Source organism: Podarcis melisellensis (assembly GCF_964234715.1).
Source record: "Podarcis melisellensis genome assembly, chromosome: 8".
In the NCBI taxonomy this organism is placed as follows: Eukaryota; Metazoa; Chordata; class Lepidosauria; order Squamata; family Lacertidae; genus Podarcis; species Podarcis melisellensis.
In genome coordinates this window covers 55,649,253-55,663,395 of record NC_138540.1, presented here as the reverse complement: position 1 = coordinate 55,663,395, position 14,143 = coordinate 55,649,253, and the positions used below count along the sequence as shown (strand labels likewise).

The 14,143-nt window shown below is 45.1% G+C and overlaps 1 protein-coding gene and 1 pseudogene across 2 annotated transcripts; both read left to right on the top strand.

The window, feature by feature from the left end:
- The first annotated feature begins 433 nt into the window (after positions 1-433).
- CIAPIN1 (cytokine induced apoptosis inhibitor 1) lies at positions 434-9,510 on the top strand. The gene is made up of 9 exons (XM_081922715.1): positions 434-592; positions 2,502-2,677; positions 3,273-3,425; positions 4,387-4,463; positions 4,857-5,019; positions 5,769-5,842; positions 6,075-6,190; positions 7,228-7,297; positions 8,840-9,510. The coding sequence occupies exons 2-9, from the start codon at positions 2,521-2,523 to the stop codon at positions 8,948-8,950; spliced, it is 921 nt and encodes a 306-aa protein (XP_081778841.1). The 5' UTR covers positions 434-592; positions 2,502-2,520; the 3' UTR covers positions 8,951-9,510.
- A 144-nt stretch (positions 9,511-9,654) lies between these two features.
- On the top strand, positions 9,655-12,294 carry LOC309376414 (protein S100-A6 pseudogene; annotated as a pseudogene). Its single transcript has one exon. The product of its transcript is annotated as a protein S100-A6 pseudogene (transcript).
- Positions 12,295-14,143: the final 1,849 nt, after the last annotated feature.

Below are 14,143 nucleotides of genomic sequence, written 5' to 3'. Positions count from 1 at the left end.
GCAGCAACTCACATTGCAGATTATAGCTGCGTTGCATCACAGACAGATCATCTCTTTGAGAGACTTTTTATTTTTACAATCAAGAGGCGTATAAATTTATGAAGTAAATAAATATGCCTAGGAATAGCGTGGCACCACAATGCTCCCTTAGAACGCAAGAAGCTACCTGTTACCCCCCCCCCCGATAATTGTGGAATTCCAGCTCCCAGATCACCCAGCCCAAGCAATGACCAGGGGCGATTAAAAAAACACCCCACACTCATGACTCAGAGAATCACGGACAATGGCGACTTTTGGAAAAGTCAGACTTGTGTTCCTCTTCTATCCCCCGCCCCAACTCTTCTATCTCTATGTTTCACAAATGTCCGCCCCTTGCCCGCCATCTTTGGAACGGGCAAAGGGGCGTCAGGAGCCGCTCTTTAATTGCTCACCGCCATCTTTGCAAAGGGCAGCTGAAGTGGGGGGCGGGTTTAGCTGAGGGCCGATCGAGAGCTCGTGACGAGTCGGGAAAGGTCCGTCCCGAGCGGCTGGAAAGGGGAGGCGGCCCGCTGCTGCCGAGCTCGCGGCTCCGGGAAGGAAAGCGGGAAAGGCGGTACGTGACGAGAGGCGGGCGGGGAGGGGCAGCCTGGGCATGTTCCCTTCCCCTCCTGCGCTTGAAATGAGCGAGGGTCTTCCTCGCTGCCCTTGGGTCGCCTTTAGACCTTTGCCTAACGGAAGGCGGGGGTCGTCGTCGCCCGTCATCCCGGCCCAGAGAGACGCACGCGCGAATTGCCCCGAGGCCGCCCATCTCCCCGGCGCCTGGGCGGCTTGTGACGTCACGTTGGCCCTTTCCTGTTTGGTGGAGGAGGAAAGAGAAGCCGGGGGGCCTTGAAGGAGCTCGAGGTGCCATGTACACGGCTCTCTCCCCCCCCCCCATTTAAATCCCCACAACAACCCTGTGAAGTAGGCCTGGCTGAGAGACTGGCCGTGCCAAGGTCAGGTCAGTCTGTGGCAGGGTCAGGATATGAACTTGGGTCATTCAGCTTCTAGTCCAGCATTTGCTAAGCTGGCCCCCTTCCAGGTGTTTGGGACTCCTGCTGAGGCTGATGGGTGTTATAGTCCCACATGCCTGGATGGGGCCAGGTTGGCGGACTGCTCCAATACTTTTATCAGCTGTGCTGCTCTTCAGTTGCTGCCACCTCCTCACTAAGTAACTTCATATATCCCCATCCTCTTTGGTTCACCAGAGAGCGTCCTTCAGTTTCTTCTTGGGATTATATCTTTTCCCTCCTGCCTACCTAGTCATTGAATTTAATTGCAGCCTTACTCACCATAATAATTGTTGCTTAGCCCAAAGCATACTCAAGTTCAGGCGCCAGGCTACAAAGTTCTTGCGATGGCCAGCTGGAATGCAGCCATTTGAGGAAAAGGAACCCAAAGTTGCTGGTCTTTTCAACAGAGGCAATAGAGAAACCTCACAAAGGTGGTCTTTCTGCAGCAGCAATGGAGAGGCCCTACAGTCGCAGCCCTCCCTTCATAGAACTGCAGAGGGTAGGTGATAGCTGAGAGAGGAACCTCATAGACAGGCCCTGCAGGTCTTTTTGAAAAAAGGCATCACCTTCCCAGTTTGTATAAAAGTCTCTTGCTTTTCGAGTTGAGTAGCTTAGTTTCCGTGTGGTAAGGATGCTTTGTTTGAAGCTGGCCACAGCTGAAGGTGCAGAAAGTGAGCAAAAAGCTTTGAGATGGATCTTTAAAGAGATGTGTTTGATTGAACTCTTTACCAGGCCCAATTACTTTCAGCAAAAAGGGGAGAACCTTGGTAGAAATGGAAGACCCTGATCAGTTGATGTGCAGACATGGTCTCACTACTTGCTAGAAACTGATTCTAGACTTCTTATTACTCCATTTTCATTGGTTGCTTAAGATCTGCTTATCTGTAGTCGAGACAAAATTTTAAAATTCCTTCTGATAGCACCTTAGAGACCAACCAAGTTTGTTATTGGTATGAGCTTTCGTGTACACGCACATGTTTTAAAACTCTTATCTGTACTGTTTGGGGGAGAGTAGTGCCTTCTACAGATCTGTGGTTCAAATGTGTGCAGATGAGATAAGAATAAAGAAATGGCCTCGGTCCAGTATATCTGAAGGAGCGTCTCCACCCCCACCATTCTACCCAGACACTGAGGTCCAGCACCGAGGGCCTTCTGGCAATTCCCTCACTGTGAGAAGCCAAGTTACATTGAACCAGGCAGAGGGCCTTCCCGGTAGTGGCACCCACCCAGTGGAATGCCCTCCCACCAGATGTCAAAGAGAACAACAACTACCAGACTTGATGCTACCCCTGTATTCTCTAGATCTTGGTAACAGTGCTGTTTGGGGAAACTGGCTGACACGTTCTCTTTAGAGAATGCTGTCAATATTAACAACCAGGAAATCTCCAGAAATTCCTGTTAATTTAAGTCTCTGTTCCTTGGCGCTTAATATATTGCACTTTGTCAACAGTTGTTTTTTGTTTCTTTCAGGTTCTGCATTGTTTCAGACATGGCGGCTCATGGGATCTCCATGGGCCAGCAAGTGGCAGTGATTTGGGATATGCACTCTCCTGCTGAAGCTCTGCAAAGTTTTGTGCAGAACATCCAGGCTGCTGTTGGAGTTGAGGGTCATGTATCCATAGAAAATATCAACCAGCTGCTCCAATGTAAGTGTTGAAAAAGTATTTGTTGCTGTGTTTGGTTTTAAGGTCTCATCGTAGCACTGAACCAATACATGTTGGACATCATAGAGTGTTGTGTGTAGAGAAGGAAACAGCACTGAGCTGCTTGTTAAGTCACTAACAGCCTGAGAAAAGCCCTTACTACTCATGTGCCATGGCGAAGTTGCTAAACAAGGATGGGGCAGTGACTGCTGTCTCTTTGCCTGTCTGTCAGGCTGCTTGTGACACACAGCAATGACATCCTGTACAACATGGGAAGATTTTGTGGCCATGCAAAGGATGTTATACTTTTTTTAGTGTACCTGGGTTTTTGCCATACAATATGTGAATTGCCTAAGTGGCCTGATTCTGATTGCAGCATGCAGAGGCAAGGAGACAGCCAGAATAACACATTGCAGCCTTGTGTGTAGCAATCTCAAGAAATCTAGAAGTTCTGTTCAGTGACTGACTCAATAAGAGTTTTCCAAGATTACCACTTAAAATGGCTTTGAAAAAATACTGCTTTAGGTCATGGTGTAAAACCCCATCAGTTATGACGGTATGTAGAGAGATAATGTGTGCTCTTCCTTTAACTCTTCAGCATCCCATAAGGAATCCAGTTTTGATGTGGTTCTGTCAGGCCTGTTACCTGGCAGCTTGACTGTGCATAGTGCAGAAGTATTGGCTGAAATAGCTCGGATAGTCAAGCCAGGGGGCCGTGTCCTTCTGAAGGAAGTAGTGACGACAGAAACAGGTAAGGGGGTACCTTTTCTCTTACCTCTGGACCGTGGGTGTCAAACATTAATTTGACTGATGGGGCTCTGTTGAGTTTATTTTTATTTTTATTCATTTTTTTCTTTTAACTTTTTATTTGGAAATGCTTTTTATTGGTTTTTGTGAATACATATTAATAACAAAATTCTTTATATAATCAATCCATGAGATTCTCTGAAACTCGTGACTTCCCCCCATCCCTAACATGGGTCCTAATAACATTTTTTTTTACCAATCTACATAATATATTCTCCATATTTTTCATTACTATAAGTTATGCATAAACCTCATTGCTTTACAAGTGATTCTTAATGTCCAGCTTACAATGTTCTCTTAGGTAAATTATTAATTTTTCCCATTCTTTTTTAAAGTCCTTATCCTCTTGATTCCTGAGTCTCCTGGTTAGTTTTGCCCGCGGCTTCGTTGAATTTAAGCTGCAATAGCTTAGAACTTGTCTACACCTGAGCATGTCAGATGGTCACGGCAGAGTTGATTTAACCAGATGTTGATACAGCATCTGTAACTGAATATTACTGGGTATCAGTGGAAGCACTGCTGGAAGTTGTGCGTTCTTGAGTTAAGTTATACCACATTCAAGCCGGGGCCAATATTCCTGCTTGTGGTGCAAGAGAACAAGATATTTAAACAAGTTAATTCAGTGATTGACCTAATAATCACTTCCTTATGCTAATTAAGATCAGCTAGAGGGCTTTAGGGATTCAGTTACTGGGAGATTGCTAGAAATAGCCCATTTATATTAGTGAGGGCCAGAGCCCACTATATTTCCTAATTAATTGAATTGATGTCTGGCAGTTCCTAAAGTGATTCAGGAAATGCAAAGAATGAGGCCTGTGGGACACTCTTCTGTGGGACAGTCATACTTTGAGCACTGCACATAGTTGATTATGGATGCTGTTTCCTCCTTGTCCTACACCTCCCAGGTAACAACAATGGGCTCAAGACAATCCCCAAGCTACCTGCAGCTTTGACACTCTCAGGGCTGGTGGAAATAAAGGAGGTACGTATGTGGATATTGAGACTTCTATAGATCATATATTCCAGAAAACCTAACTGTGCACAATATATTTGGAGACAACAAAGCTTTGGGTTTCCCTAGGGAGCAAGCAAAAGTAGCCTTGAAAATGTTTGCTTTGGGTGGCATTCACTGCTAGTCCTACTCAGAGTATACATAGTAAAATCAATGGGCATGGCTAACTAAGGGTCATTGATTTCAGTGGGTCTATACTTAAGAAGGACTTAGTTGAATACTACCATTAGGTTTCTTTGGATGAGGTTTCTACAAAGGGGAAACATATTGTGTGGGTATCATGGTGCTAATGTGCCATTCCTTCTGGGTACTCTGGGATGGATTTGACACCAGGCTAATACTTTGCTTTGTCTTGTTTTTTAGTTACAGAAAGAGCCCTTAACCTCTGAACAAATCCAATCTCTTCAGGAACATCTGGGGTTCCAGTGCAATGAAATTTATTCTGTTCAGATGGAAGGCAAGAAACCCAACTTTGAAGTGGGATCTTCAAGTCAACTCAAAATTTCTTTTGTCAAGAAAGAGAGAGGTGAATAGGGATCTCTCCTCTTCACAGCGTAATCTTAGGAAATACATTCACTTGTCCATAGAATGTGAATTCACTCCGTTCTTTAGAAGTCAATATAATAATCAAGGTGGTTACTGACACATGGTCTTTGAAAGCAATGCTCTTTACCCTCTAGCTTATAAGCGTAGTGTCTGTTGGTAGCCTTCATTTCAGCCTCCAAAGCAAATTGCTAAACTAATGATGAACACGTTCACATTGCTTTATATTAGGGTGTGGAATCTACATTCCATTGGCCAGAGTGGTTTGTGGCTTAATTTCAGCCAGCCTTCTAGGTCTCTTGCCCATCATTTGTTCAGTGGGGAGCAATTAAGGGAAAAACAAGCCTTTATGTTGAGCACCCCTTTCTCTGTAAGAGGATCTGCAAGAAAATCAAAGCAGAAAGTACAATATCTCAGCTGTGGCAGCCGTATTTTATCATGACAGCGTCTCACAGAACTTCACAGAGTGATGTGCTTCAGAGCACAGTATAATGTGTTTTCATTGTCATGCCACCAGGTTAGAGGGCCACGTAAATATTTTATATCTGTATTGGGAGCAGACCTTATATTGGATGCATTATAAGAGATTTTCCATAGTTAGATCTGAAAATACGCTGAGGTGCTCTCTAACAAAGTTTGAGCTAAAAGGTCCCAAGAATGGATGAGACAAAACATGTGCTAGGACCCCACTGTTGTTCTGTTCTCTATAATTCCTTATTCTATTCTCCTTAGAAAAGCCGGCTGTGGATCCCATGGCTGCAAAGCTCTGGACTCTTTCTGCCAATGATATGGACGATGATGATGCAGTGAGTATGAAAATCACCAAATGCAAGCAAAGGAATGCCCTTATTTTATACATTTCTCTGTGTTCTGACGGCTATGCCAGTGCCACATTATTTCTGCTGTTTTGTTCTGAGATATCTCTAGGACTGTGCAGAAGCACACCTGGAACAAACCTTCCAAAATGGGGACTGTCTTAATGGAGAGGGAAACATCTTAGTTTCATATGGATCATGGTCTTCTTCTTCTTCTTTCCAGGATCTTCTGGATTCAGACGAGCTTTTGGACCCTGAGGATTTGAAAAAGCCAGATCCAGCTTCCCTTAAAGCCCCTTCCTGTAAGGACTCTGGAAAGAAGAAAGCGTGTAAGAACTGGTGAGTACTGAAATACAGTGGTAGCTCAGTTTTCGAACATAATTGGTTCTGGAAGACAGTTCGAGTTCCGAAACATTCGAAAACCGAAACCTCAATAGCCCACAGCTATGCCTCTGGATCTTTCACGCAGCGGAAGCCGCATAGCATTTTCGACTTCCGAGGCTTGTTCGAAAACCAAAGCATTTACTTCTGAGTTTTTGGCATTCGAAAACTGAAGCCTTTCACTTCTGAGACCTTCGAAAACAGAGGTACATGGACATTCTGGCCCTAAGATGAATTTGATTCCATGGTCATAGGCCCAGCAGCTGGTTACTTTCAAGAGAAATGACTTTTTTGTGACATGAACAAATGTTTGTGATGCTGCAAACAAGCTGCCCGAATTGCATGTGGGTTTTTTCAGGTTTAGATGTTGTTCTTTTTGTTTTGTTTTTATAAGATTTGCTTTGTATTAACTAGTAGGGATGTTTGATTTATTTATTATGTTTACAAACTTTCTGAACTTTATTGCTTGAGATCAGTTATGCAACTCGTGCATCTGAAATAAGATAGTGGGGCATGGGGGAGAATCAGCAAAATATAGTCTTGGGGAAAATCCAGGTAAGGAATGAAGAGAGTGAACTGCAAGCTTATGTACATCAACTTGGAAATGAGTCCACATGGAAATAATGGTACATAAGGTCAGTTTGTTGGAAATGTAGTTTCTCCTAAGTTTGAAATCTAGGCCAGGAGCTGGAATTCTTCAACTAAATTTATTTTATTGAATTTATATACAGCCCTATGCCTGGAGGTCCCTAAATAATAGGGAAGATCTTGGAATTTGCATTTCTCAGTGTTCTGTACTGTTTGTAGCAGTTAAGATACTCTTTGCTACACAGCACCACTATGATCAGATTGGAGAGAAATAAGAACTAGCATGTCTGGAGACACTCTAAGGAAGAATAAGCCACCCACTGCCTGCTTGCAAACTGTTATATAATGATTTCTTCATTAAATAAATAGATTTATGTGTAGATTTACAAAGCCTCTCCCTTCTGCAGTACCTGTGGTCTTGCTGAAGAGCTAGAGCAGAAGAAGAACAACATACAGCCCAAATCCGCATGTGGCAATGTAAGGATGTACATTTACTTGCTAATCAAAACACTGGATTTATATCTAGGTCGGAGGTGGGCAACCTTTTCACTCTGCTGTCCCTTTGGTCCCCCATCATGGCAGCCCCTTTTCATCCTGGCAGGCTGCCCTCCTCCCAGTCACTTGACAGTCAGCATGGTCAGCTTGGATTGGCTAGATTCCCTGACTGCCAGCTCCAGACTGTAGCTGATCCTAGCGGGGCTTGAAGCCACTGCAAGTCAGCTGGTTGCTGCTGTATTCGAGACCCGCATTCAGCAGAGATCAGCTACACTCCAGAGCACCCACATGTGCTTTCCGCCATTTGCAAATGCAGAGCAAAGCACGGTGATTTCTGATAGCTTGTGTACATGGCAAATTAGTTACCGTATTTTTCGTCCCATAAGACGCTCCGTCCCATAGGACGCACCTAATTTTGGGGGGGAGAAATAAAGGAATTCCCCCCCTTTTATTTCCCCCCCAAAAGCAGGTCGGGGAAACTGAACCGGGTCGAGGAACAGCGGGATGGCGGCGCTGCGCCTCCCTGCTGTCCCCTGAGCTCGTGGGGCTGGCCGATGTCTGCTCGGCGAGAGGGGCGCTCTGCTTCAGGGCGCCCCGGGCGGCAGGCTGCTATCCGCAGCGTGGGGAGCCCTGCGGGGAACTCCTGCAGGGCTCCCCACGCTGCGGATATCTGCCCGGCGCGAGGGGCGCCCTGCTTCAGGGTGTGCTGCGCGCCGGGCGGCAGGCTGCTATCCGCAGCGTGGGGAGCCCTGCGGGGACCTCCCGCGGGGCTGCTTAGGCTGCGGATGTGTTCCCAAAGCGCCAGACGCCCTGAAAGCAGAGCGCCCGACGCTCCGGGAAGTAGGCTGCTATCCGCAGCCTAAACAGCCCTGCGGGAACTCCCACAGGGCTGCCTAGGCTGCAGATGTCTTCCTGAAGCCTGGAGAGCGAGAGGGGTCGGTGCGCACCGACCCCTCTCGCTCTCCAAGCTTCAGCGAAAGCCTGCATTCGCCCCATAGGACACACCCAGATTTCCCCTTCATTTTTGGAGGGGAAAAAGTGTGTCCTATTGGGCGAAAAATACGGTAAGTATGTTCACCATAGGTCTACATGAAGGGTATATACAGTTTCTAACACAGAAGAGAAAGCTATAGAATAATTTGTCATGTGAAGAAGCGTTGTGAAAGATTAGTGTAAAAATGTAACTCCTATTTTGCCTGTTCCCCAAGTCATGTGGACTGTTCCCTAAATAGCCTTTGGTTCAAATTTGTTCAACTGCTATGTTTGAGGTGGAATGAGAATTATCCTGGAGGATTATATGCAGCCACTAAAATATTTTTTCCACTTGGGGGTGGGGGAAATGTGGTGCATTGAGCCTCAATACTGACTGACTTTGTCTCGTTAAGGTCAATTCTTCCCCTCACCCCTTGAGACAAACTTTTAAGTCATATTTAATGCAAGCCCCTTTCCACTTGAAAAATGAACAGGAACTGTGAAACGTTCCCCTTTGGCAGGGCACTGACTTGGCCTCTCTTCTCCCTGCAGTGTTACCTGGGGGATGCATTCCGCTGTTCCAGCTGCCCTTACCGTGGCTTGCCAGCCTTCAAACCTGGCGAGAAGATCCTCCTGAATGAGAATAACCTCCATGATGCCTAAGAGAAGGACCAAATCGGGCCCCCTTGTGGGGCACGTACACAGCTGTTCTTTGCCTTTTAGGCTGTGCATTGTTTTGCTGCCATAACTCTCACTCTGGGAAGGTCTCTAATAAAGGGAAAGGGACTTTATTGGGGTCAAGGAAGACAAGCTGATGGGCTGCTGTAAGCTAAAGGGAAAGGCCTGCATTCTAGGCTCATCTCTGACTAGCTGACCTATTACTTGTTCCTTGGTGTCCTGTTCATGAACATAGATTAGTGGACATCGGGGTTTTAAAAAAATGAGTATGGTTTAACATCAAGGCACTGGCCATCCTAACATGCTCTATAGACAAAATGGCTATACTGGCAATTGTCTTCACATTATCCTGGGAATTCTGAAGCAGCTTGTCTTACCAAGAATCCTTTTACGTATATTTTTTGTGGCCAAACGCAGCACCACAAATTACATTTTGGGGATGGGAGGAGAAGGATTGATTGTGAAATCCCAGTTGCACAGTTATGTGTTCCAGGGTTTTGTGCAACTGAAATGTATGAGGTTCTGAAATTAAACCTGTGAAACTAGCTAACTCATTTCTTCGGTTCTTCTGGTATATCACTGCCAAGAAAACTTCTCTATTGTGGGTGTTGGAGGACTCAGTTAAGGAGAAGGAGATGCTACCTGAGCAGGGGCCGGGTTTTACTTTGAGCTGGTGACAGTCTTATTGAACAGAGGCTTTTAGGAAGCATTCCTGCTTTCCGTCCCCTCTTCATAATGTTTCCTTCTTTTAGAATGGGAAAGCAGGAGGAGAGTCAGTTATATGGGCTGGTTCACTGCATGCTTGATGGAGAACTATTTGTTTTGGGGTGTTCTGCTGGACTTCCACAGGAGACAGTGATATCCTCTAATAAGGTCTGTGCAGGCAGCAAATTGAGAATTCCCAGCAATACTCTACCGTTCCTCTGATGATTAAGGTGCTATGTCATGTAAGTGAAAGGCAGGCTGAACAGAGATGGATTTAGTGCTTTTCAAGGTAACAGTGGATGCTTCTTGGAAGAGAAATAAGCTTTGACTAAACCAAGAAATGTTTTGTTCTAGACATGCAGATCCATATGATGGCCCGATTGACACGCAACACTGAACCAAACCTTATTTTCAGAGAGAAGACTGTGGTTGCTGCACTCCTCCCCCGTGCTGCTGTGCTCCCTAGCACTAAGCCATGCTCTGGCTTAGCATTGCAGGTGAACCTAGGCATGTGCTTTGTCTCACTTCAGACAAACCATTAGTTGTTGCCAAGGTTTGTTCTTGGTTTGCCACTTGTCGCTTGTCTGGAGCAAGACTAACTACAAGGCCATGTTCAACCAGGCCAGGTAGCTTGCTCATTTACACTTAAGCCAAGCAAACTGGGCCATTTTGATCTGTCGAGATGAGTGCAGGACAGCAGAGGCTAAATTAATCTGTTTTGTTCCCTGCCTTGGTTTGACGTAACAGGGGGATCATCGAGACAATTGGCAAGCAGTTCACAAGTGGTATAGGCCCATTGTGTCTGTATAAGTAGGAATCGGCCAGCCTTCACATTTTGCTTACTTTTCAACCATCGTCTCACTTTGCTATTGGGTGCTCAGCAGTGTCCAAAGCCTCTTGAACCTTCTTCCCCAAGAACAAAAGAATATGGAAAACTGGTCCCCTTGGAGACCTATTCATTTTTAGGAGCCAGATGGTATTTAACTTGTAGAAGTAGCAATAACTTTAAATGCCTTATGTTTTCAAAGACCTGGGAACTACCTGCTTTTTCACCTGCTGATATGCTGAATTTTCAAACCCATCCTGTATCAACTTCAGTCACTGGTATTGGGAAAGGCTTTAGAGCAGCAGATCATTCCCTCCTGCAGAGGTTGCTACCGCGGCACCTGTGAGTGCTCATGTATCCACAGAGACCTTCACTAGTTCTCCTACTGGAATTGGAACTTGAGAGGTATTTTATGGTAGCCAGTGGAATAGGTGGCTGTGTGGGCTGTGTGCAGTGCCCACAACAATTTTTCTGGTTTGCAGTTGTGCCAAAAAGATTGGTGACCCTTGCCTAACTCATTCCTGCAGGTTTCAGTTCCTATGCTTTGAAACTTTAGTGCACAAACTGGTGTCATATAATAGAGGTTAAAATAGGATGCATTTGACCACTTCCTGCCACTCAGCACTAGACCATCTTACTTCAGATCTCTCACCATGGCAGCACCTCTTGACCCAAGCTGTTGGTTTGCTGGTTGCCACCTTCCACAAATATGCTTGCAAGGATGGTGATAAGAGCAGCCTATGTAAGGAGGAGTTGAAGGAGTTGATCCAGAATGAGCTGACCATTGGGCCGAAACTGCAGGGCGGAGAGATACAGGCATTAATGAAAGATCTGGACCACAATGGGGACCAAGTGGTGAACTTCCAGGAATATGTCACTTTCCTGGGTGCCTCGGCAGTGATTTGCAATGAAGCTTTGACTTCGTAAATGTACGCCCCGGTGGGGCAAGGTGTTGTGGTTCAGGATTATACCTCTGTAGACGGTTTCATGTCCAATAAAATTTTAAGTGTTGTAAAAAAAAAAAAAAATTAGGGTGCATTTCTTCAGCTTTTCTTCCTTACTAATTGTGTGATGATTCTTAAAACAGTTTTAAAATGAGGTCGAGTAAAGAAATTTTGTAACACTGAATGAGTTTTTAAAAAACCACTCTAAAGAACACTATTGCTTGTTCGGGGGGGGCCTGCAAAGAGATTGGTAAAGTTGGGTCCTGGAATTGGGACATGACTCTCTAGGTTCCTATGGAAAACTAGTGCAGGCAACCCCGGTGGAAAGCTGGTCTTGAAGTCGGCACTGCTCAGTGGAGATTGACTGCACTGCAGAGTTCCTGTTGCAGAATTCTGTAATGCAGACAACCTGCTGAAATGAGGGCTTGAAGCCAGAGCCAGCCAGCTGATCAGTTGAATTTCAACCCCTGCTTCAGTTCACTGGGAAGTTCCTCTGCAGCACAGTTTGACCTCAATGGGAAAAAAGGTTGCCTGACATGGTGACATCAGATGACTGTGAGTGGCGCCACCTACTAGTCAAATTGACTCACTGCAGTCCAGGATCCAGCCTGAATTCCCAACACCTGTTCTAAGGTAATGTAGGGATTTCAAGGTAGGCCTGGTCCTTGGTGGTGTTATTTTGATTTAACTGCAGCATATTCTTAGAACTTGGTTCTCTACCCAATCCAAATTGGTGTCTTTATTAATTTAGCTGGTCCCTTGGCGTGGAACCTAGTTACTTTGTGTATTTATAGAAAACATAACTCTTCTTTTCTGCATAGAATGCATTATTAATAAATAAACTTATGTGTTAATGCACTGTTTCCAAACAGAAAGTTTTAATAGCAGCCAATTAACCGGCTAAGTAGCAGGAAAACAATGTTGGTCTTTAATCATGAAATGCTTGCTTGTTCCTATTCCCCCACCCTTTACCTCTTAAATTCTTTAAATATTTTATTCTGTTGGCATCACTTCCAAATAGCTGATGAGATTAAAACATTAATCTGGTTTTAAGAGCCACATGTTGAAAAGGGAAAAGGAATCCCCAGGTATTTGGGGTGTTTGCTACTTTTTCTTCCCATCATTCACCAAATAAGCAGTCTGTAGCTACCCTTCCTGCTTCTCTCCCAAAGTCTAGTTAGGGCTTGCCCAGCTTTGGGAAGGAGGGCTCTAAGACCCTGCCAGAGTCTCGTGCCTCCTTCCTAAAGCCTGTGCCTCCCTTAGCTGGTTTGGGAAGGAAGGTAGCTTTGAGCTGTGTGTGTGTGTGTGTGTGTGTGTGTGTGAGAGAACTTCTGGCCTCGCATGCCCAGGGTGCTATATTACCAAGGTCCGCCCCTCCTGCAACTGGGTATGGCTTTCGTGTTGTTGTTTTTTCTTTTATTCCATTTCAGTTCTTTCATCTTAGATCTGCAGAAACCAACATGCCCTCTGGGTCCATTAAGGGTGGGTAGCTGAACATTCATTTATTAAGTGCCTCCTGTCACAATGTGTTCGTTGCGCCCCAGGGGAAAGACTTATTCAGGGAGGCCACCTATAGAAATGGGGCAAGGCCATCTGTACTCACAAGTACTCAAGGTACAAGGTCCTCCACTTCTTTTGGACTACGGCTCCCATCTGCACTCTACATTTAAAGAACTACTTTAGCCATGGATTTCCCCCAAGGAATCCTGGGAACCGTAGTTTGTTAAGGGTGTTGGGAGTTGTTAGGCAAGACCCCTCGTCTCCTCACAGAGCTACAGTTCCCAGAGTGGTTTAACAATCCATCCATCCTTTAGAGGACTCTGGGAACTGTAGCACTGTAACAAACTACTTTTCCCAGGATACTTTGGGGGAAGCCATGCTTGTTTAAAGTGGTGCAAAGGGGGCCTTTGGCAGGTTTTTAAATAAATAAAGGTAGGATTATTTGCCAGGCCCAAGCATGTATCTTAAAGAGGATTATAAACTTTGTGCCAGTTAACTACCACTCCCAGATTAACTGAGTGGCTTCCATACAAAAGGCTGTAGCTGTTCTGGCAGGCCTGCATTACAATGCTCAGGGTGGTGGCTGTTTTTTTAAAGCACAGTTTAGTTGGCAGCTGAATCTCCACCACTCATTTTCCTGAGAGTTGTATTAGGTTTGCTTTCATTAGCTGAACGTTGAAAGATCCAGGGCACACAACAGAAAGTGCTTTTTCACACAGTGAATAAACTTTGGAACTTGTTCCCATAGGAGGCAAAAATGACCACCAAAAATGATTAGACATAGAGGACACAGCTATTGGTGGCTACTAGTTACGATGGCTAACATCTCTGCATGCCAGATACCGGAATCACAAATGTAGGGTGTGCTGCGTTTTATAAAAAATAACAGTATTCTCCTCCTGTGAGTTGTAACATTATTACAAGGCAACATTATTAGTAACGGTTCTCTACAGGCCAGATATTTCCATAGACAGATGACACAGAGTGCCTCAGTATTTGTATAAGAAATAAAACTATGCCATTTATGAAAAAAAATAGTCATTTGAGCTCTGCCCTTCCCAGGTTCTATATCCCCAGCTCAACATGACCTGCATTTGATATCCTTATGCTAGGCATTACTTGAGTCTGACCAGTGGCTCATCCAAGTGCCATCTCTTCCACACACACACACACACACACACACACCAAATGAATTGATGCTGC

Excerpts from the sequence above, each read along its gene's own strand:
- CIAPIN1 (XM_081922715.1), top strand. The coding sequence starts at position 2,521 with ATGGCGGCTCATGGGATCTCCATGGGCCAGCAAGTGGCAGTGATTTGG. Across the intron at positions 6,191-7,227 it reads AAGAAAGCGTGTAAGAACTG|TACCTGTGGTCTTGCTGAAG; the intron begins GTGAGTACTGAA and ends TCCCTTCTGCAG. Across the intron at positions 7,298-8,839 it reads CCAAATCCGCATGTGGCAAT|TGTTACCTGGGGGATGCATT; the intron begins GTAAGGATGTAC and ends TTCTCCCTGCAG.